The 20,744-nt window shown below is 53.7% G+C and overlaps 1 protein-coding gene across 6 annotated transcripts; it reads left to right on the top strand.

Moving 5' to 3' along the window:
• The first annotated feature begins 107 nt into the window (after positions 1 to 107).
• On the top strand, positions 108 to 20,608 carry LOC120674341 (uncharacterized protein At4g28440-like). Of its 6 annotated transcripts, none has more exons than XM_039955511.1 (4): positions 108 to 263; positions 480 to 608; positions 19,438 to 19,567; positions 20,334 to 20,608. In XM_039955511.1, exons 2-4 carry the CDS (start codon positions 516 to 518, stop codon positions 20,591 to 20,593), a joined length of 483 nt encoding a protein of 160 aa, XP_039811445.1. In that variant the 5' UTR covers positions 108 to 263; positions 480 to 515; the 3' UTR covers positions 20,594 to 20,608. The 6 variants fall into 6 exon arrangements, with proteins under 6 accessions (XP_039811445.1, XP_039811446.1, XP_039811447.1 ...); XM_039955512.1 differs by having other exon boundaries at positions 474 to 608; XM_039955513.1 differs by having other exon boundaries at positions 381 to 608.
• The last annotated feature ends 136 nt before the right edge of the window (positions 20,609 to 20,744 follow it).

Here is a 20,744-nt window from a genome sequence, read left to right as displayed (position 1 = left end):
TGGACAAGTGGATGATCTATGTTATCCGGTTTTGTAGTTGAAGATTGAAAATCATTGATAAGGCTCTTTTAGAAGTCATAAACTTGTTGGGCCGAACTGGGCCGCAGACAAAACACACACCGTCGAAGGAAGGGTAGAGAGAAGGCAGGCAGTACACAACACCTCCACCGTGTGGAGTCAGGAGTCCGTTCCTTCAACTCTGCTCTCCCCCTTCCTTCCCCTCCCCCCGTCCCCTGTCCGTCTCCGCCCAGATCCAGATCCAGGTACGGTACCTCCCTCAGATCGATCCCTCTTCAGATAGCCCTAGTTTGATTACTCCTACTTGGTTGGATTGGTGGTTCCCTCTGCCTCTTCTCTGATGAGATTCCTATACTAGACAGGCAACGCAGGCAGGGAGATTGATGTGGATGAAATCAATCATCCATATGCATCTTGACACCTAAAGACACTGTTGGTTGGTTTGCTCATTCATGTTTCAGGGTTCAATCACCACACCAGGATAAGCAACCGAGACAATGGCGGCAGACTCTAGCGCTCGTAGGCAGCCAACCTTCACCAAGGTTGACCAGCTGCGCCCGGGGACCCATGGCCACAACCTCATTGTCAAGGTCGTTGACTCCAAGATGGTCGTCCAGAGGGGCCGCGATGGAGGGCCGCAGGGCAGGCAGATGCGGATTGCTGAGTGCTTGGTCGGCGATGAAACCGGCATCATCGTCTTCACTGCAAGAAACGACCAAGGTACTCCTCCTGCCTTACTATTAGAGTTCTAAATAGCCAGCTATAGCTTCCGCTAAAGACGGCTAGCTTCCGCTAAAGACGGCTATAGCCTCTAGGAAGGACAACCGCTATGGCATTTAGCCCGCTAAAGCCAGCTATAGCCCGCTAAATGCCGGCTATAGCCCGCTAAACACCGTAACGGTGACCTTGCCGCTAAATGCCTTAGCCGGCGATTTAAAACCACGCTTACTATCCGTCTTATCTCGTTGCATGTTATCTACTGTCTCCATTTGCTGATAGAAGGAACCATATCCGACATCTTGCAATTGTCTGACCTGCTTGCTTCTAATCTGCTCAAATTTGCTGGATCTTTGGCCTTAATATACACATTATGTATTTTGTTATTGGAATGCTGCACGTCTCTGTTTGAAAATGATAGATAGATGTCATGTTATTCATTGCTAACCATTCAACGCATACAACTTTTTGTTTGTTCGTTGGTACTCCGCCAATCATCAATATCACAATTTGGAATCTCCTTGGTGACTATTATTGAGTTTATAAACCTTTGGGGATCCTCATGTTGACATATCTTCATGGTTGTCAAATCCAAATAACTGATTGGGTCATTTTCCCAACACCCTCATTATTTGATTCTTCACCTAAGCTTAGTTTTCCGATGTTCGAGTACGCCCCTGTGCATTGTGTTGCATATTGAAAGGTAAATGTAGAAATGATGGCTGAAAATTGTTTGGCTTGGCAAATTACAGGTCACCCTTTTCCCTAAAATAAAATAAACTAAAATTTGATGCTTGTGGCAAGCATGCTTTTGTCATGAGGGCTGTAATCGTTTTGCAACATCATATTCATGGCTACTTGCCCATATCCTGCCCATGCCAACAATCTGCTCCTAATCCAGAGGATTGGACCTGATTTACCTTCATCCAACTATAAACCTATAAGAGCAATAAATATTTCTTTGCCTTTTTTTGGCAGTGGATGTAATGAAGCCTGGAACAACTGTTGAACTGAGGAATGCAAAGATTGACATGTTCAAGGGTTCGATGCGGCTCGCCGTTGACAAGTGGGGAATTGTGAAAGCTGCAGAAAGCCCAGCTGAGTTTGCAGTCAAGGAGGACAACAACCTGTCCTTGATTGAGTTTGAGCTGGTGACCGTGGTGGAGTGAAAACCACCTTTTGTAGGAGGATGTTGCGTTATGTTATGTTGTTGAACCTATTGGGCACCACCAAAAAATAAACAAGACATGGTTGATGTTCTCGTATACATTGGAGGTTGGTTATGGTTAGTGATGTTTAGTTATCAAAATCAGCGAGAGTCGTCCATGGCATCTCCCACATACTAGATTGTAGTGTGGTGTAGCCCATCCTCGTTGGACCTGTCATAATGCGTTGTGAGCTGCCTATTGCGGTATCATGAGTTGACTGCATGGTTCCAAGTTCCAAGTTCCATCTTTTGCTGTGTGGTGTGGTAAATGTACTCTAGTATTGCCACATTACTGCAGCAGCGGCTGATAGAGCTTGCTGATACAGTTGGCACGCGTTGAAAAAATACTTCTGTTAGATTTAGAACACCATTTAAACTTAGGATCAGTTAGCCTAATTACATGAACACCTATTAACCGCAAATAATTAGAACTTAACTGAACTTAAAACTTACATTTGGATCTATAGATCCCCATAGGGACGCAGACGACCGCGTGCCTACGTGATGCAGGCGTGGTGTAGAGGTGAATTTTTTTTAATTTTAACCCTTTTTAATCTAAAATTTTAATAATAATCTGTCTGGATCTAAATTTTCAAAAACTAGCCCTTTTGGTCACGCCAAAACTCGTGGCGCGACTCACTGAAGGGTCGCGCCACATGCTTTGGCGCAACCAACCTGCCACGCTAGCAGCTCAGCTGACTTGGCAAGGCTGAGTCGCGCCACATGTTTTGGCGTGACTCTTCAGCGAGTCGTGCCATGCGGCGTGGCGCGACTCTTGAAGGAGTCGTGCCGTCTGGCGTGGCGTGACTTCAGGGAGTCGCGTCGTGCGGCGTGGCGCGACTCAACTAATGGTCAGTGACGATTCGCCCACCCGTACTGAATGCAGACTCGGCTGCAACAGTAGATGTTGTTACAGGCAATACATCACGGGCCATACTAGTTAGAATTGGATATTTTGGTGCATGCATCTTCTACCCGTGTAACATGTCAAAGCTATCATTATCACACATGAATAAATTGCCTTACGAGTGAATTTTTTCTCAACTTGCAATCTCACCTTCTTGGTCAGAAGAATTAAAAGACTCTCCCATTTCAAATGAGATGAGCATCCGTTGTACAAACTTCTTATAGTTGTACCTACTTAATCAATATGAAAACTAGCTATGTCTCCAAAAGCATTGTTTAATCGAAACTCAACAAATCCAAACTTGAATTGCTTAGTGTGCATTTTAGTTCATGTATCATACACAGGGTAGATTTCCTTGACATCGAGAACTGCTTTCTACATTCAATTTTTGTCCATGGTTTGATCTGCACAGATTACATGTATAGATTTAGTGGTAAAGAGGTTAGCAAACTGCTCTACAGAAGACAGTACAAGTGGGCAAAATATGTGGACTTAAAATTTTAATTATCTTTAAATCCATCTAACAACAAACACTTTCTCCATATCTCAGTTACCAATGGAGGCGAAGGTTCAAATGACCACGATGGCCTACTAACTCAGTCGGTAATGTAACATTACGACATCTCCAATAAGCGAAAAGCATATTACGCATTCAATATTTTTCAAGATATTTTGCCATCTGTACAATGAAGGTAATTGTTCTTAAGAAATGCAGAAATTCAGGTGGTACTTCGACATAATTGAATGATTTTTTTCTTAGAAAGTTTCTCTTCTAAAAAGTGGTGTTCATGAGCAGGCCGAATTAGATTTTTCACCATAAATTATGTTAAGTGATGGTTTAATATGCTTGCAAAAATATCCGCTATAGATAGAAAACTAGAGCCAGTTATCATTTTTCTTAGTTTCCCCTTCCAGCATGTAGGCTGAGAGCCACTAGCAGTTTTTCTTCAATGTGATTAGCCAAATGAATTTGGGCATCATGATTATCTTTAACATGTCAAGTGTGTTTTGGTCATAAAATTTTGTTATGGCGATTCTATTGGTTACCAGAGAAACTTATGATTTGATAATGAACATGAAATTTGCACAAAGGGAAAGAAAAAGAGGTCACGGCCTACGGTCTACACGCCGCTACACATGCGATTTCAATGTAAGCCTGACCAAGACCTCAACACATCGCATCAGGTTATCATGAGCTTGCTTGTTATATGTCAGTAGTTCTTTGATGATTTGGCAGCAACGAACACTGCCTTGGTGCCCAGCTGTCGGTGTTTTACCGTCGGGTTCTCCGAGGGGTATCCCGAGGAGAGTGATTATGAGTAGGGACTTGCCGAGATCAGAACACGATGGTGCAAGGAACACAAGAATTTAGACAGATTCAGGCCGGCGGAGCGTAATACCCTACGTCGTGTGTGGTGGTTTGTATTTCCTTAGGTGTTGTTCGATGTGTCTCGTCCCTTTTGAGGGAGTCCCTGATCGCCCTTATATAATCCGGGGGAACAGGGTTACATGGAAAGTCCTAGTCGAGTTCTGTTAGGATCCTAGTTCGAGGGGTTTGGCTGGTTTCCGAGTACGTCGACTAGTTCTACTCCTATTCAGGTAGATACAAAAAAGGTAGGGCATATTCATGTGATACTCCCTACTCTAGAATATTCCGTGCCCGTGGGCAGTCTCACTGTCCCGGGTCTGACAGGGTGTAACTATTCGCGATGAATCTAATGACGGTAATTAATTCATGATTTGCTACAGTGATGCTACAGTAACCATACTCCAATCGTGCGGTCAAAGGCCTTATTAGATTGGTCTCGCGAATTTACCAGGAGTCCTGAAGGTGGTTTTGTAATTAGACTTTATTTAATACTCTAAATTGGTGGTCAAAGGTGCAAAAAGTTTTTGCGAAATTTTTTGACCCCAAACCAAACAAGGCACATAATTCTTCTTTATGTTGAAAAGTTTATAATGCCAATGATCGTGCCATGGAGGTGGAGGATAGAGTAGATTTAGAAGGGGGGAGGGGCGGTGCCATGGAGAAGATGGGTGGGAGGGCCGGGCGAAGAAACGGAGGAGGAAGAAGAGTCGCGCCACGCCACACGGCGCGACTCCCTGAAGAGTCGCGCCACACCGGATGGCACGACTCCTTTAAGAATCATGCCACGCCGCATGGCACGACTCGCTGAGGAGTCACGCCAAAGCATGTGGCGCGAATCAGCCTTACCAGGTCAGCTGAGTTGCCAGCGTGGCAGGTTGGTTGCGCCAAAGCATGTGGCGCGACCCATCAGTGAGTCGCGCCACGAGTTTTAGCGTGACCAAAAGGGCTAGTTCTTGGAAATTTAGATCCACGTAGGTTATTATTAAAATTTTAGATTAAAAAGAATTAAAAAATTTAAAATTTTTTGTAGAGGTACACAGCGTGAAGAAAACACCATCATTGAACAGATGGTGGCCGGCGGTGGTCTTCAGTGCCACTCACGAGCTAACCTTATTAGAAAGGATTAGGGCAAGGGTTCTTTTTCTCATTACACAAAGAAGAGGTGGCTGCCTGTCGGTACCCTGTAGCAGGGATACCCACTCCTACTGCAGCAAGGCAGGACTCGCGTAGTCATCCATAACTACGCCATAAGGGGCGGAGTAGCCGGGCTCCACGGGTCAGGCTCTTACCTCACTGGGCCAACGGCCCCGGACCCGCTCCCTGCTCTGGGACGGGTCCGGTGATGCCACGTGTCCCTGAGGAGGGGAAGCTCCGCGCCAATAGCCGAGGGCTCGGACCCCCCATAGGGGTCCGAGACCTCCCCGCGTCCGTCCGGACCTCCCACGCGCGTAGAACCAACATACCGCCGGGGCGGGGCCTGGGGGCGCCACGTGTCCCGCAGGCGCAGGCGCGGGCGAGAGTCTTCCGCTGGAAGACTCGCCCACCCACCGCATTCAAGGCGAGTGGTTGAGGCGTGCTCTGCCGCCGCGGCACGCGGGGCAGCCTTTGTCAGGCCTCACTGTAGACCGTATATTACCGAGGTACACAGTGCAGCCGCATGCGCCGTATCCGCGCAGAGCACGTCTGCCGCATTAAATGGATATGACGGCACGACACCTTTTCATTATAACGCCTACGCCGCAAGCTACACGGCCCGTTCAGTTATGCTGCAGGCAACGCCGCAAGCTACACCCTGGCGCTGTTTCGACAAGACAGGGCATGACTATGTCGGATGGAACATTCCTACGGGCAGAGCAAGGAAATCCAGGAACGAGATCTCCGTCGCCTGCTATGCCATAATGTCTGTACAATATGTCATTTTATACTACATCATTAGGCCCACCTGTCGGGGACTCAACGGACATGTACGCGCCTTCCTTGAGATATAAAAGGGAGGCACTCGCTGCACACTTCAGACACGCCAAGACTCTCACAACACAAGCTCGGTTTCACTCTGAATCACCCTACTCTCAACCTCTTGAGAGCGCAAGCAATACAACACACAGTGGACGTAGGGTATTACGCTCCGGCGGCCCGAACCACTCTAAGCCTGCTGTGTTCATCGCGTTCTTCCACCGAGATTGGGCTAATCCTAGCTAACCCCCGAGTACTCACCCTCTGGAGTTTAGGTGGGTGCACTATGCCACCCGGCTGTGGGTTTGCACAACACGACATTTGGCGCGCCAGGTAGGGGTGCTTTAGCTAGTTTTAGCTCATCTCTTGCCCATCTCCATGGTTCGGGTGGTTGAGCACTCCCACCACGACGACGACGTGGAGATGAGGGAGGCTGTGGCGTCATCCGCGCCACAAGCCTCTCGCATTCCTGCGCCAGGGGCAACCGTGCCCGTGGAGCAGCCACCGCCGGTAGCGGCGCGTGCTGCACGTCGGCAAGGGTCAGGGCGCCAGTCAAGGGCCCCCTCACAAGCTGCGAGCGGCGGAGCGCTGGCGGCAGCGAGGGAGTTGCTTCACAACCCTCTGGCTGCTGCAGCCTCGCCAGGCGCCCTGAGGCAGTGGCGGGACGACGTTGACCGTCTCCTCCATCTGGCTCAGGCCTCCCCCAGTTCTGCAAGGACTGGGCAACGACCTCCGCCTGGCAATGCGGTGGTACCCTACCACCGGCGCCAGGGTGGTGCATCGGCGTCCGTGCGCTCCCCCACGGTAAGGGGTGCACGAACAGAAGACCTGCGAGCGGAGCTCAACCGCAGGCGCACGGGTGAGGACGCCCGCATCTCTGTGGAAAGGGCGCGAGAACGCCGCCTCAACATTGAGGGACGCAACCTCAACGCCAACTTGGATGCAGCGGCACCCAAGCCTCCGGGAAATGCCCGGATACAGGCGGGCACCCCGGTGGCTGGGGTGGGTTGCGCTGCACTGGCGGATCACCTCCGCGCGGTGGCATGGCCATCCAAGTTCCGCCCGCACCTGCCGGAGAAGTACGACGGTACCACTAATCCGTCGGAATTCCTGCAGGTGTACGTTACCGCCATCACAGCAGCTGGTGGTAACGACGCTGTCATGGCGAGCTACTTTCATGTAGCCTTGACTGGGCCAGCCCGGACTTGGCTCATGAACCTCACTCCTGGAACGATTCAGTCCTGGGAGGAGCTCTGTGCGAGGTTCACTGCGAACTTCGCCAGTGCGTACCAGCATCATGGTGTGGAGGCTCACCTCCATGATGTGAGGCAGAAACCCGGAGAGACGCTCCGGGCATTCATCTCGCGCTTCACCATGGTACGGGGTACCATTCCTCGTATCTCTGACGCATCTATCATTACTGCTTTCCGTCAGGGGGTACGTGATGAGAAGATGCTCGAGAAACTGGCGATGCACGAGGTGGAAAGCGTTACCACGCTTTTCTCCCTGGCTGACAAGTGTGGCAGGGCCGCTGAGGGCCGCGCACGGCGCTCAGCACCAGCTGCTGCGGTAGCGGCTGGGGGCCAGAATGCGCATGGCAAGCGTCCGTGCCCGCAAGGTGGCAATTGAGGTTCATGCCCAGTTCATCCCACCGCTCGCCAAAGCGCCGCTGACTGCCGCGAGATCCAAAAACTCACAAAGCGGGTCAGTGGGCGGCGTGAGCAGGCCTCCAAGGACGGGTCACCCCATCCTCGCCAGCGGTCTAGCAAGGAGAAAGCCTCCGACAGCGAGACCGCTGTCGGGGAGAAGGAGCTGGGGTACCAATCCCCCGCTCGGGAGCTGAAGGGCGTTTACAGCCGCGACAACTCCGACTCTGATAACGAGGACCACCGCAAGAAGTTGTACGTAATGTACGGCAGAAGCTGGGAACTTGTCTCCCGGCGGGACGTGAAGACCCTTCGCCGAGAGATCCTTTCGGTGAAGCCGGGGGTCTCGAAGGCGGCGCCGCACCACAGGTGGAGGAACACCACCATCTCTTTCGGGCCATCTGACTGCCGGAGAACATGGCCGGGGCTGGTGTACTACCTCTAGTCACCGCCCCTGTCATAGCCAACATCAGGCTCTATCACGTGCTGATAGACGGTGGGGCTGGCCTCAACGTCATCAGCTATGCAGCGTTCAAGCAGCTGCAGATCCCGGAGTCCAAGCTGACTCCCTCTCGCCCATTCTCCGGAGTGGGCCCACATCCGGTGTTCCCTTTGGGGAGCATCACTCTACCAGTCACGTTCGGGACCGAGGAGAACTTCCGCACAGAGAGCATCCAGTTCGATGTTGCGGAGGTGAACCTCCCGTTCAATGCCATCATTGGCAGGCCGGCTCTCTACCGCTTCATGGCCATTGCCCATTACGGGTATTTGGACTTGAAGATGCCTTCCCCTGCCGGTGTCCTCGCCGTGCGGGGTGACCGCACCGCTGTCGTCGCTGCAGTTGAGAAACTGCATGCTTTGGCGGCAGAGGCTGCACGTTCTGAGGAGGACCCATCCACCTCGTGGGCCAGGGCGCCCGCAAAGGCACCTAAGGTTCAGCCGTCCAATCCGGACAATGTTCCCGTGAAGACCGTGCAGATCGGAGCGGACTCCTCTAGGACCACCCGCATCGCGGGAAACCTGAAGGAGAAATAGGAAGATGCGCTCATCACTTTCCTCCAAGCAAATGTGGACATGTTCGCCTGGGAACCGTCACAGATGCCCGGGATCCCCAGGGAAGTGATTGAGCACCATCTGAGGATCTACCCCGACGCCACGCCGGTACGCCAGAAACCTCGGAAGCAGTCTGTAGAGCGGCAGAACTTCATCCGTGAAGAAGTCCGCAAGCTGCTACACGCTGGCTTTATTGAGGAGGTCCACCACCCCGAGTGGTTGGCCAACCCGGTCGTCGTCCCAAAGGCCAACGGGAAGCTTCGCATGTGCATCGACTACACCAGCCTCAACAAGGCATGTCCTAGAGACCCCTATCCCCTTCCACGTATCGATCAGATTGTGGACTCCACCTCCGGGTGCAACCTTTTATCTTTCCTAGATGCATACTCTGGTTTCCACCAGATTCAGATGTCTAGAGAGGATAGGAAACATACTGCTTTTGTAACAGTGGATGGACTTTATTGCTATATTGTCATGCCATATGGTCTGCGGAATGCCTTACCCACGTTTGTGCGAGCTATGAACAAAACTTTCTGTAAACTAAGGTAGGGTCAACACTATTTGAGGACATGTCCCTCGTCTTCGACCGACTGCGCGCCACGCGCACGAAGCTGAATCCCGAGAAGTGCATTTTCGGCGTCTCGGTAGGGAAGCTGCTGGGTTTCCTGGTCTCACATCGAGGCATCGAGGCAAACCCAGGCAAGATCAAGGCGATTGAGGCGATGAGGCCTCCCAGCCGCATCAAGGATGTCCAGAAGCTTACTGGATCTCTGGACGCTCTTAGCCGCTTCATTTCGAGGCTGGCTGAGAGGGCCCTCCCCTTCTTCAAGCTATTGAGGAGGTCCAGTCCATTCTCTTGGACTGAAGAGGCTGAACAAGCCTTCCAGGAGCTGAAGCAGCACCTCACCTCACTGCCAGTATTGGTGGCTCCAGAGCCAGGTGAGACGTTGTTTTTGTATCTTGCTGCGTCTGCAGAAGCGGTCAACATGGTGCTGGTCGCCGAGAGGATGGAGCAAGCTCGCCAGGGGGACACCAGGGTCTCCCCGACCAAGGATGGTGAGCCGGACCACGGACATGGGGATCCGGCAGCCACTCCTCTGTCTGAAGGTCCGGACCCCCGACAAGGGGGTCCGGAGGAGCCTCGATCCAGTGGGAACCCAGAACTGCTGGGGGCCCAAGGACCTGACGTGGTGGATAAGGGCGAGCCGGACCCGGTGGCCAGGGTCCGGACCATCCAGAAGCTAGTCTACTACGTTAGCGAAGTCCTCCACGAGGCAAAGGCCAGGTATCTTGAGACGCATAAGCTTATCTATGCCATACTTATTGCGTCCAGGAAACTGCGCCACTATTTTCAGGCACACAGAGTTGTCGTAGTGACCTCTTATCCATTGAGAGCGATCCTACACAACTCCAACGCCACGGGCAAAATCGCCAAGTAGGCAGCAGAGTTGGCTGAGTTCCAGCTGGACTTCCAGCCCCGCCATGCAGTCAAAAGCCAAATCCTGGCTGATTTCATAGCAGAATGGACTCCTTCCCCAAGCAATTCTGGGGGTCCGGACCACAACGCCGGACCCCCGGAGCCGGAAGTCAGGACACCAGTCTTCAACGAGCCCTACTGGACACTCTTCTTCGACGGGTCCGTCCGCAAGCAATGGGCTGGAGCTGGTGCGGTCCTCATCGACCCAAATGGAGATCAGCTGAAGTACATGGTGCACCTTGAGTTCAAGGCCACCAACAACATGGCAGAGTACGAAGCTTTGATCTTTGGCCTGACACAAGCCCTGTCTCTGGGGATCCGGCAGCTCCTTGTGAAGGGAGATTCTCAGCTAATCATCAAGCAGGTCCGAGGGGATTGCAGCTGCAACAATCCCCAGCTCGCGGCATACCTCATCCACGTGAGGAAGCTCGAGAAGGACTTCGACGCCTTGGAACTGCAACATGTTCCCCGCGAATTCAACTCAGCAGCATGTCCCAGTTCGGCATCTACCTGGGCATCCGTGCCCAAGGGCGTCTTTGAAAGACGGTTGCTGAGGCCTACCGCCGAGCCTGCCGAACTGGGTGAATGGGATCAAGCTAGCACCTCGAAGCTAGCGGTCCCGGCGGCATTCCATCCGTGGTGCCCGCCCAGGGTTGTGTGCGCTGTTGAGGACCCTAGAGACCTCATAGCACCACTCCCACATGCTCAGTGAGGTCCTGATGCATGGATCTCCGAGATCCGGGACTACCTGAAAGACAATATCCTTCCTGATGACGATGCGTTCGCTGAGCGCATAGTACGATTGGCTAAACGCTACATGGTGGTAGAAGGGGATCTCTACCACCCGTGGCGCCAATGGTATCCTCATGCGGTGCATTTCCCACGGAGAGGGCCGCGAGTTGCTCACGGAGATCCATGGAGGCGAGTGTGGAAGTCATTCCTCATCTCGCACGCTTGTTGGTAAGGCCTTTCGGCATGACTTCTACTGGCCGACAGCACTCCAGGATGCAGCTGAGCTGGTAAGGTCCTACAAAGCATGCCAGTTCCATGCAAAGCAAATACACACACTGGCTCAAGCTCTGCAAATGATCCCGCCCTCATGGCCATTCGCCGTATGGGGAGTGGATATCCTGGGGCCGTTCCCCCGGGCCGTCGGTGGGTACCGGTTCCTCTACGTCGCCATTGACAAATTCACAAAATGGCTGGAGGTTACCCCTGTGGTGAACATCACCAAAAAATCAGCAGTCACATTCCTCAAGTCCATTGTGTGCAGATTTGTCATCCCAAGCCGCATCATCGCGGACAACAGGACCCAATTCAAAAGCAGACTATTCCAAGAGTACTGCGAGGACATCGGCATCTAGCTATGCTTTGCGTCCGTGGCACATCCCCGCAGCAATGAACAGGTCGAGAGAGCGAATGCAGAGGTCCTTAGGGGACTCAAGACCCGCACCTATAACTGCTTGAAGAAGCATGGCGCAAAATGGGTTGATGAGCTTCCGTGCGTACTATGGGGCAACCGGACCACACCCAGCCGAGCCACCGGGGAGACTCCATTCTTCCTGGTCTACGGGGCTGAAGCATGCCTTCCCCCGGAAATTCACCTGGGCTCACCACGGGTCCAGGCTTTTGACAAATCCATGCAGGAACAACTGCGGCAAAACGATGTGGACTTCGTTGACGAACGAAGGTGGCGAGCAGCAATCCGAAATGCACGCTACAACCAGGCGCTCAGGCGCTATCATCAACGGTTCGTGCACAGTAGGTAGCTTCGGGCTGGGGACCTCGTCCTAAGGCGGATTCTGAACCGAGTAGGGCTCCACAAACTCTCCCCCAGCTGGGAGGGTCCCTTCAAGGTTACAGAAGTATGCCGACCCGGATGCGTTCGCCTTGCCACAGAAGAAGGGGTGCCGCTACCCAATCCATGGAACATAGAGCATCTGCGTAAGTTTTACACTTAAACAGAGCAGGAAAATGAATTTTTCCTTTGTAATAAGATAGAATTAGCGTGCGGTCCAGAGCTTTGGGGTCCGTCCTCGTAAACCCGGCCTCTAGCATCCATCGCACCATCGGCTAGTATTAACACGCGGCCCAGAGCGGTAGAGGTCCGCCCTCATAAACCCGGCCTCTGGCATCCATCGCGCAAGCCATGTATATCAAGTTGCAAAGGAAAGATTTTCCCCCAGTTTTGTCTTTGTGTCAAAATCTTATTTCGCATTTCAATTCTCGAGCTTTTGCCTTTCTAACCCCCGCGCGGACTTTCACTCTTGTCGCTATAGCTAAGATCTGTATTGAGTTGCCGGACTGCCGTACAGGTCCGGACCCCCTTGCTGCTGGGAGAGGGGTCTGGACCCCTAGGGACCTACTCTGGAGAGGGGGAGCTTGTTTCCTGGGGTGGTCCGGAGTCCTGTGTAGCCGATTAGCCGGTTCCGTACCCAAAGCCTACACGCTCCACCACCCTGTAACGAGTGCTCTAGTACCTGGAGCTGGGTAATTAGGGGCCCGGACCTCGTTCTAGCTCAAGGATTGGCTTCCTAAGTCCTACACGGCAGGTCCAGCTCCATATCTCAAAGGATCGAGTACGACAGAATGGCATTACCCACTGCTAGGGAGGGGTCCGGAACGTTGGAGCCTGGTCCGGTAAAGTCGTGTTTGTTTCTTGGAGTGGTCCGGAGCCCTGTGTAGCTCCTTAGCCTGGTTCCGTACCCGAAGCCTACACACTCCACCACTCTGTAACAAGCATTGAGCTGCCTGGACCGGCGTATTCGGAGCCCCGGACCTCGTACTAGCTTGGGGGCCGGTCCAGAATAAGTCTCGCGGGCCTGCTACTAAGCTTTGACTTTGAGTGGTATGCAGGTTAGGCCTTGACTGGTGGTAGCTAGCCTCAAACCATTGAGCCTACCTACCAGGGGGTCCCGGCATCCGCTTTAAGGCTTCATGCGGATCGAGGTCCAGTCTCAGTGGTAGACAGACTCAAAACAACTGAGCCTGTCTCCCAGGGGGCCCGGAGCGTTTGCTTTGAGCTAGACACCAAGGATCGATTCTGCATGCGTCAAATAGCTAAGTTGCAGTATCATTACTACCATCCCAGCGAGTTTGATTTTCCTCTCTGTAGTTTTTTCTGCTATACAGGGAATAAGTCACTCGTTCGACTTGCAATTTATACTACACCTATGCCCAAGGACACTTGCTCAACCTCATACGGGGGTCCGGAGCGTCTTCTTTGCCTCTGATGGTAGATAGGTTCTAACAACTGAACCTATCTACCAGGGGGCCAGGGCGCCGGGGTGCTGCATACCGCAAACCAGGGCAAAAAACAAGTACAAAGTTTTTACATAACACAAAAAACAAAAGTTCGCCTGCTGTGATGGTCCAGCTCAGGAATGTGTAGGCTCCCGCTTGAAATAGGCAGCTACGAAGTCGACGACATCCCGCACGCTTTCCCGAGCGGAGACCTCCATCTCCACCACTAGACCATCGACGACGGGGGCTAGCGAGATGGCAGGGTCGTGGCTCCGGAGGCAGGTCAAAATGTACTCCGCCATAATCCGGCACAGCTCGCGGCCCTCGGCTTCAAGGTGGCCAGCAAGGATCGGCTCCAGACGCCAGAGTCTATCTGAAGCAGAGTTCAGCACTGGGAGGGCGTCAGCAATTGAAGCTGGCGGCCCCGCCACTTGGATTGGACTCATTCCATGTGGCACCAGAGCTGAGCTTGCTTCGCTCGCCCAGTCGATGATTCACTGGGCCCCCATGCGCCGGTCCTCCTGCAACTTTCGGACTGCCTCTTGGACCGCCTCCTGCACCTGGGCATCTAGTGCCGCCTGAGCCGCCTCCAGCTGGCGGGCCTTCTCCTGGAGCGAGGCCTCTTTCCGCGCCGTTGACTCCTTCAGGGTCTTAAGACACTCGCGCTGGCGCGCAAGGGCCTGCTCCATGCTGGTGGTGAGGGCATCCGCAAATCGCTCCTCTCCCCCTCGAGCTCTATCTCGGCAACAGCCTGCTGGCTGGCGGTCTCCTACAGCTCCTGGCGCCATTGATGCAGGGACTCGGAGAGTTTGTCGAGCTCCAGCTTCCGGACCTCGAGTCCCTGGCCGCGAGACTCAAACTCGGATCACTGGGCCGCGAGGCTGGCCTCCTCCTTGGCAATAGCCTCCTCCCGCAGCGCCAGGGCTTTCTCCCATCCCGACGCCGCGAGCTCCCGGTCGAACACCTTCCGGAGCCCTTTCCTGTAGGACTCAAGGTCGGCCTCAAGCTCGGACCGGGCGGCGGCGGCACGGGAGGCTTCGGCCTTCGTGCGCTTCTCCAGGCGGATATGCCAGTCGCCGAGGCGCTGATGCTCGCTCTCTAGAGCTGCCCACTCCCGCCGGAATGCCGCCTCGGTGGTAGAGGTCGCCTCTTCTATCGTCCGCCGGACCCGGACCAGCACCCGTGGGAGGGGAACCGCATCCTCCTCTGGGGGACCCTGCAAGAGCCTCCTACCAGAGACCACCTCCAGCTCTTCCTCTGCTGCAGGTTGGGAGCTGGGGGAGGGGATATCCAGCACAGACGTCGGGACCTCGGGTACCGAGGTGCTCGCCATTGCCGCACCCGCTGCCGCTGTGCTCGCCGTCGCCAAGCCCGGTGTCGGCACGACTGCCGCCGTAGTCGGGGCCTCGGGGGCCACCGCGTCAGGCGTTGCTGCGCCTGGCACTGGCGCATCTGCCGCTGCCGCGTTGGGCGCCATCGGGTTAGCGGAGGTCGCCGCACCCGAGCTCCCCACATCCGCCGTCGCTTCCGCCGTTGCCGCCGAGGCGTCGGTCGCCTGGACCCCCGCTAACGAGCCAGTGGCGGTGGAAGAGCTGCCTAGGCGAGAGGCCCTGGCAAACAAAGAGAAGAAGCCCTTCAGCAAAAAGCAAAGCACCGGGAATAAGGGGAGTGAACGGAAGAACACTTACCCCGAAGCGGTGGTGGTGGAGGCTGCTGCTGCTGCTGCCGGGGAGAGGCACCTCCCGGCGGTGGTGGTGGCTGCCGTGGCGGCGGCGGAGGCGCACCTCGTGGCTGCTGCTGCTACTGTTGCTGCCGGGGGGAGGCACCTCCCGGCGGTGGGGGTGGGGCGCGGCTACTCCAGGGGTCCCGCATGAGCCTGGGGCCTGGGAGCTACCCTGGCTCGTGTCCTAAGCGGTCCTCTGACGCTTTGCGGCGGGCTCCATAACTCGGGTCCCATCGTTGCGGTGCAACCTGCGCCGACTCGCTTCCTCCGGCGATGCGCCGGAGCTGCTCCGGGCCTGGCTGGGACCGCTCGCGGCAGAGCTACCAGCCACGGCCTGCTTGCCCTTGGCAGAAGGGCCAGATCCCGCGGCGCTCGGCACGGCCTGTTCCCCGGACGCACCAGGGATCAGGATCCCACGGTCCGGGTCGCCCTCAGTTTGGCGCACTGCTAGCCCACCATCGTTGTGGGTCGACAGGGTGGCCAGCACCGCAGCCCTCAGGCTCCAGTCCTCGCAGAGGGGAACGACGCCCTGAGGGAGGATCAGGTGCTCCGGGACAAAGATCTCCCCCGTCACCGCCCGCACCAAGACCTCCAGGCTTTCCTAGGTCAGATCGCTGCCCTCCCCGCGGTGGGTCCTGCTGCAGTCTTGGAGTCCGGTGAAGCTCCAGGTAGGACGCGGCCGCTGCTTCAGAGGGGCGATCCGGCGCTTCAGGAAGTCCCCGAGCACGTGCAGCGAGGTGAGGCCGCTCTCCGCCAGCGCCCTAATCTTGCTCAGCACGGGGTCAAACTCCGACGGCAGGGACGGCTTGGCCCTCCAGGACTGGCGGTCAGAGGCGGGTCCCCCGGTCGACATGACGAGGTGCTCGATGGCTTCGGTGGTGGCGATCACCCACTCCTTGCGCCAATCCTCCCATTTCCCGCCAGTAAGCCCGGGAATGTAGGGCGTCCGCAAATCGCTCCTCGTCTGGAAGTAGTACGCCCCCACTTCATCCTTGCCCTTCCCGGACTTCACCAGGATGAAGAAGTGGCGGAAGAGAATGACGCAGGGCCGCACCCCCACGAACATCTCACATAGGTGGACAAAGACTGATGTCATGAGGATGGAGTGGGGTGTGAGATGCCGGAGCTAAAGGCCGAAATCCTCCAGCAGCAGCAGGAAGAACGAAGAGATCGGCAGCCCCAAGCCGGTGGAAATGTGCGAAATAAATAGCACAAATTCCCCGGCGTGTAGATCGCCAAGGGGAACTGAGCCTGCTCGAATCCTCCAGGCAGTCTCCTGTGGACTCCACCCAAGCAGGCGGCACACTGTGTTTAGTTCCTCCTCGGTTTGGAAATGATGGGGACGAACGAGGGATGCCATCTTGCTATGGAGGCGAGGAACAATCTGCGCAGAAGAGCAAGGGGCGAGGAGGCTCGAAGGCAAAGGGGCGCAAAGGTTTGGAAGGAAGAAGGCGAATGCAGAAAAGTAACCGCGGTATGCGGTTCGGCCCTTTATGAAGCCTGACCCATCCGGCGCGCCCCGGAACCGTCGCTGGAAGCCAATCGACGCTCACGCCTGGTGTTAGCCGCCCAGTCCATGACAAGGGGGCCTAGGCCCGCCTGTCAGGGAGGGCGGGTAACAAACAAATGTGTGAAAAGGCGAGATCTGAACCATCGCCCGAGCGCGAAGCGAGGCGGAAGCTGAGCTGACGTGCGCGCACAAAGTGCTGGCATGACCAGGCTTTTCGGGAACTGCGCTGGTGGTAAAAATTCCATTTACCCCGTCCGCAACAATACCGAGCGTCGCTCGTGTGACTAGGTGTACCACTGTATGTGGGGGCCACGAGTCAGTAAGCCGTTGCGATGTGACGAGGCAGTGAAAAACCCGATGGATGGTCAAAGCCGGACAAGACTCCTGCAGTGTGCATAGTCTAACACTAGAGGCTTCAAGTTATGCAGAGCCAAATAACAGTAGTGGCCCCACCTGCGGGTTCGTCGCCTCTCTAGAGATGGGCCCGGGGGCCACTGTCGGTACCCTGTAGCAGGGATACCCACTCCTACTGCAGCAAGGCAGGACTCGCGTAGTCATCCGTAACTACACCATAAGGGGCGGAGCAGCCGGGCCCCACGGGTCAGGCTCTTACCTCACCGGGCCAACGGCCCCAGACCCGCTCCCCGCTCTGGGATGGGTCTGGTGACGCCACGTGTCCCTGAGGAGGGGAAGCTCCGCGCCAACAGCCGAGGGCTCGGACCCCCCATAGGGGTCCGAGACCTCCCCGTGTCCGTCCGAACCTCCCACGCGCGTAGAACCAACATACCACCGGGGCGGGGTCCGGGGGCGCCACGTGTCCCGCAGGTGCAGGCGCGGGCGCGAGTCTTCCGCTGGAAGACTCGCCCACCCACCGCATTCAATTCGGGTGGTTGAGGCGTGCTCTGCCGCGGCGGCACGCGGGGCAGCCTTTGTCAGGCCTCACTGTAGACCGCATATTACCGAGTTACACAGTGCAGCCGCATGCGCCGCATCCGCGCAGAGCCCGTCTGCCGCATTAAATGGATACGACGGCATGACACCTTTTCATCATACCGCCTACGCCGCAAACTGCATGGCCCGTTCAGCTACGCTGCAGGCAACGCCGCAAGCTACACCCTGGCGCCGTTTTGACAAGACAGGGCATGGCTATGCTGGACGGAAGATTCCCACGGGCAGAGCAAGGAAATCCAGGAACGAGATCTCCGTCGCCTGCTATGCCATAATGTCTGTACAGTATGTCATTTTATACTACATCGTTGGGCCCACCTATCGGGGACTCAACGGAGATGTACGCGCCTTCCTTGAGATATAAAAGGGAGGCGCTCGCTGCACACTTCAGACACACCAAGACTCTCACAACACAAGCTCGGTTTCACTCCGAACCACCCTGCTCTCAACCTCTTGAGAGTGCAAGCAATACAACACACAGTGGACGTAGGGTATTACACTCCGGCGGCCCGAACCACTCTAAACCTGCTGTGTTCATCGCGTTCTTCCACCGAAATTAGGCTAATCCTAGCTAACCCCCGAGTACTCACCCTCTGGGTTTAGGCGGGTGCACTACGCCACCCGGCTGTGGGTTTGCACACCACGACACTGCCCTTACTTATAGCTCGTGGTAGGGGTTCTTTTTCTCATTACCCAGAGAAGGGGAGGCTGCCCTTACTTATAGCTCGTGGTGGCCTGGGACCTGGCCCACTTAGCTGTTGGATGGGCCCACTGATCATGGGCTAGGCTTGGTCCAATGTGGCCCAATTCTTATGGGCAATTAGTGCTCTCAGGACTAGGTCCTCTTTGATTAAGCCAAGATCAATTCCAACATTTTCTCCCTTGATCGTAAGGCTTATCATTATCAGTTTTACTCATGGTAGAAAAACATACGAGGTAACATGTCACAACGGTTAATAAGCACCATTGCTACTTCATTACCTACGATACGTCATCCTAGTCCAATTTCTCTTATATAATGGGAGATGACCTACTCACTTATGGTCCTAATGTGCAAATTGTTTTCAACTTCATCATGCACATTTATTGTGTTCGGAATCAAAGATTTGAGATCTCAATTGTCCTACAATTATAGGTTGTCTCAATTCATAAAGCCGGCATAATTTGAGACAAGCCATCAATTAGGAAAAACTTAACCTGAGTGATGATCAACCTTTAACACTTATATGTTGAGCATCGTCTTATACCATTAGAGCATGAGTTTAAACACTATGTATGATTCTGAATCTTTCTTTCACAATGTCAAGTGTATGGAAGTACCACTAGACATGTTACTCAAAACTAAACTGCACTATGGTGAATCTGGGATCGATTTCTTAATCTAAGTAACTCAAATTGGTTTCATGCTGAAGACTTAATTCTCAATCTTAATTTTTTATATGGATGAAAACATGCCACAACTAATAATTGTAATGCTTTCTTAGTGAGCTTGGTTGGAGCCTTCTACAATATAGCTCCCCCAGACTCGAGCAAGAGTGAAGACTCATGTGGAATTCTAATATCAACACTCTTTGCAAAATTAGCACCTGAGTAACCAGCAACCTTATGGCTATCAGATTCTTAATTCGTGTGCATGTAATCCCTTAGGGCTATGCTCATTGTCAAGGTCGTTGACTCCAAGATGGTCGTCCAGAGGGGCCGCGATGGAGGGCCGCAGGGCAGGCAGATGCAGATTGCTGAGTGCTTGGTCGGCGATGAAACCGGCATCATCGTCTTCACTGCAAGAAACGACCAAGGTACTCCTCCTGCCTTACTATCCGTCTTATCTCGTTCATGTTATCTACTGTCTCCATTTGCTGATAGAAGCAACCATATCCGACATCTTGCAATTGTCTGACCTGCTTGCTTCTAATCTGCTCAAATTTGCTGGATCTTTGGCCTGAATATACACATTATGTATTTTGTTATTGGAATGCTGCACGTCTCTGTTTGAAAATGATACATAGATGTCATGTTATTCATTGCTAACCATTCAACCCATACAACTTCTTTTTGTTTGTTAGTTGGTACTCCGCCAATCATCAATATCACAATTTGGAATCTCCTTGGTGACTATTATTGAGTTTAAAAACCTTTGGGGATCCTCATGTTGACATATCTTCATGGTTGCCAAATCCAAATAACTGATTGGGTCATTTTCCCAACACCCTCATTATTTGATTCTTCACCTAAGCTTAGTTTTCCGATGTTCGAGTACGCCCCCGTGCATTGTGTTGCATATTGAAAGGTAAATGTAAAAATGATGGCTGAAAATTGTTTGGCTTGGCAAATTACAGGTCACCCTTTTCCCTAAAATAAAATAAACTAAAATTTGATGCTTGTGGCAAGCATGCTTTTGTCATGAGGGCTGTAATCGTTTTGCAACATCATATTCATGGCTACTTGCCCATATCCTGCCCATGCCAACAATCTGCTCCTAATCCAGAGGATTGGACCTGATTTACCTTCATCCAACTATAAACCTATAAGAGCAATAAATATTTCTTTGCCTTTTTTTGGCAGTGGATGTAATGAAGCCTGGAACAACTGTTGAACTGAGGAATGCAAAGATTGACATGTTCAAGGGTTCGATGCAGCTCGCCGTTGACAAGTGGGGAATTGTGAAAGCTGCAGAAAGCCCAGCTGAGTTTGCAGTCAAGGAGGACAACAACCTGTCCTTGATTGAGTTTGAGCTGAGTTCGGCCCAGAGCATCGTCGATATTAATCATTTTGACGATCGTTCGTGCGTTCTATCATATTCAAGTGTGTTTGATGCAAATTAGTGTCAACACAGTCCTGGCACCATCGCGGCCGTCGAGCTCGATTATTCTTTTGCATGCATCGTGCATGGCCTGAGCGTCGGTCGAGCTGGCCGCCGCCGGCGTCGTCAAAGTTCAGGCTAAATAAAACAAAATTAATTTGTCGGGCAGATAT

The sequence above is a fragment of the Panicum virgatum genome, chromosome 5N (genome assembly GCF_016808335.1).
Source record: "Panicum virgatum strain AP13 chromosome 5N, P.virgatum_v5, whole genome shotgun sequence".
Taxonomy (NCBI): Eukaryota; Viridiplantae; Streptophyta; class Magnoliopsida; order Poales; family Poaceae; genus Panicum; species Panicum virgatum.
This window is presented reverse-complemented; position numbering and strand designations above follow the sequence as displayed.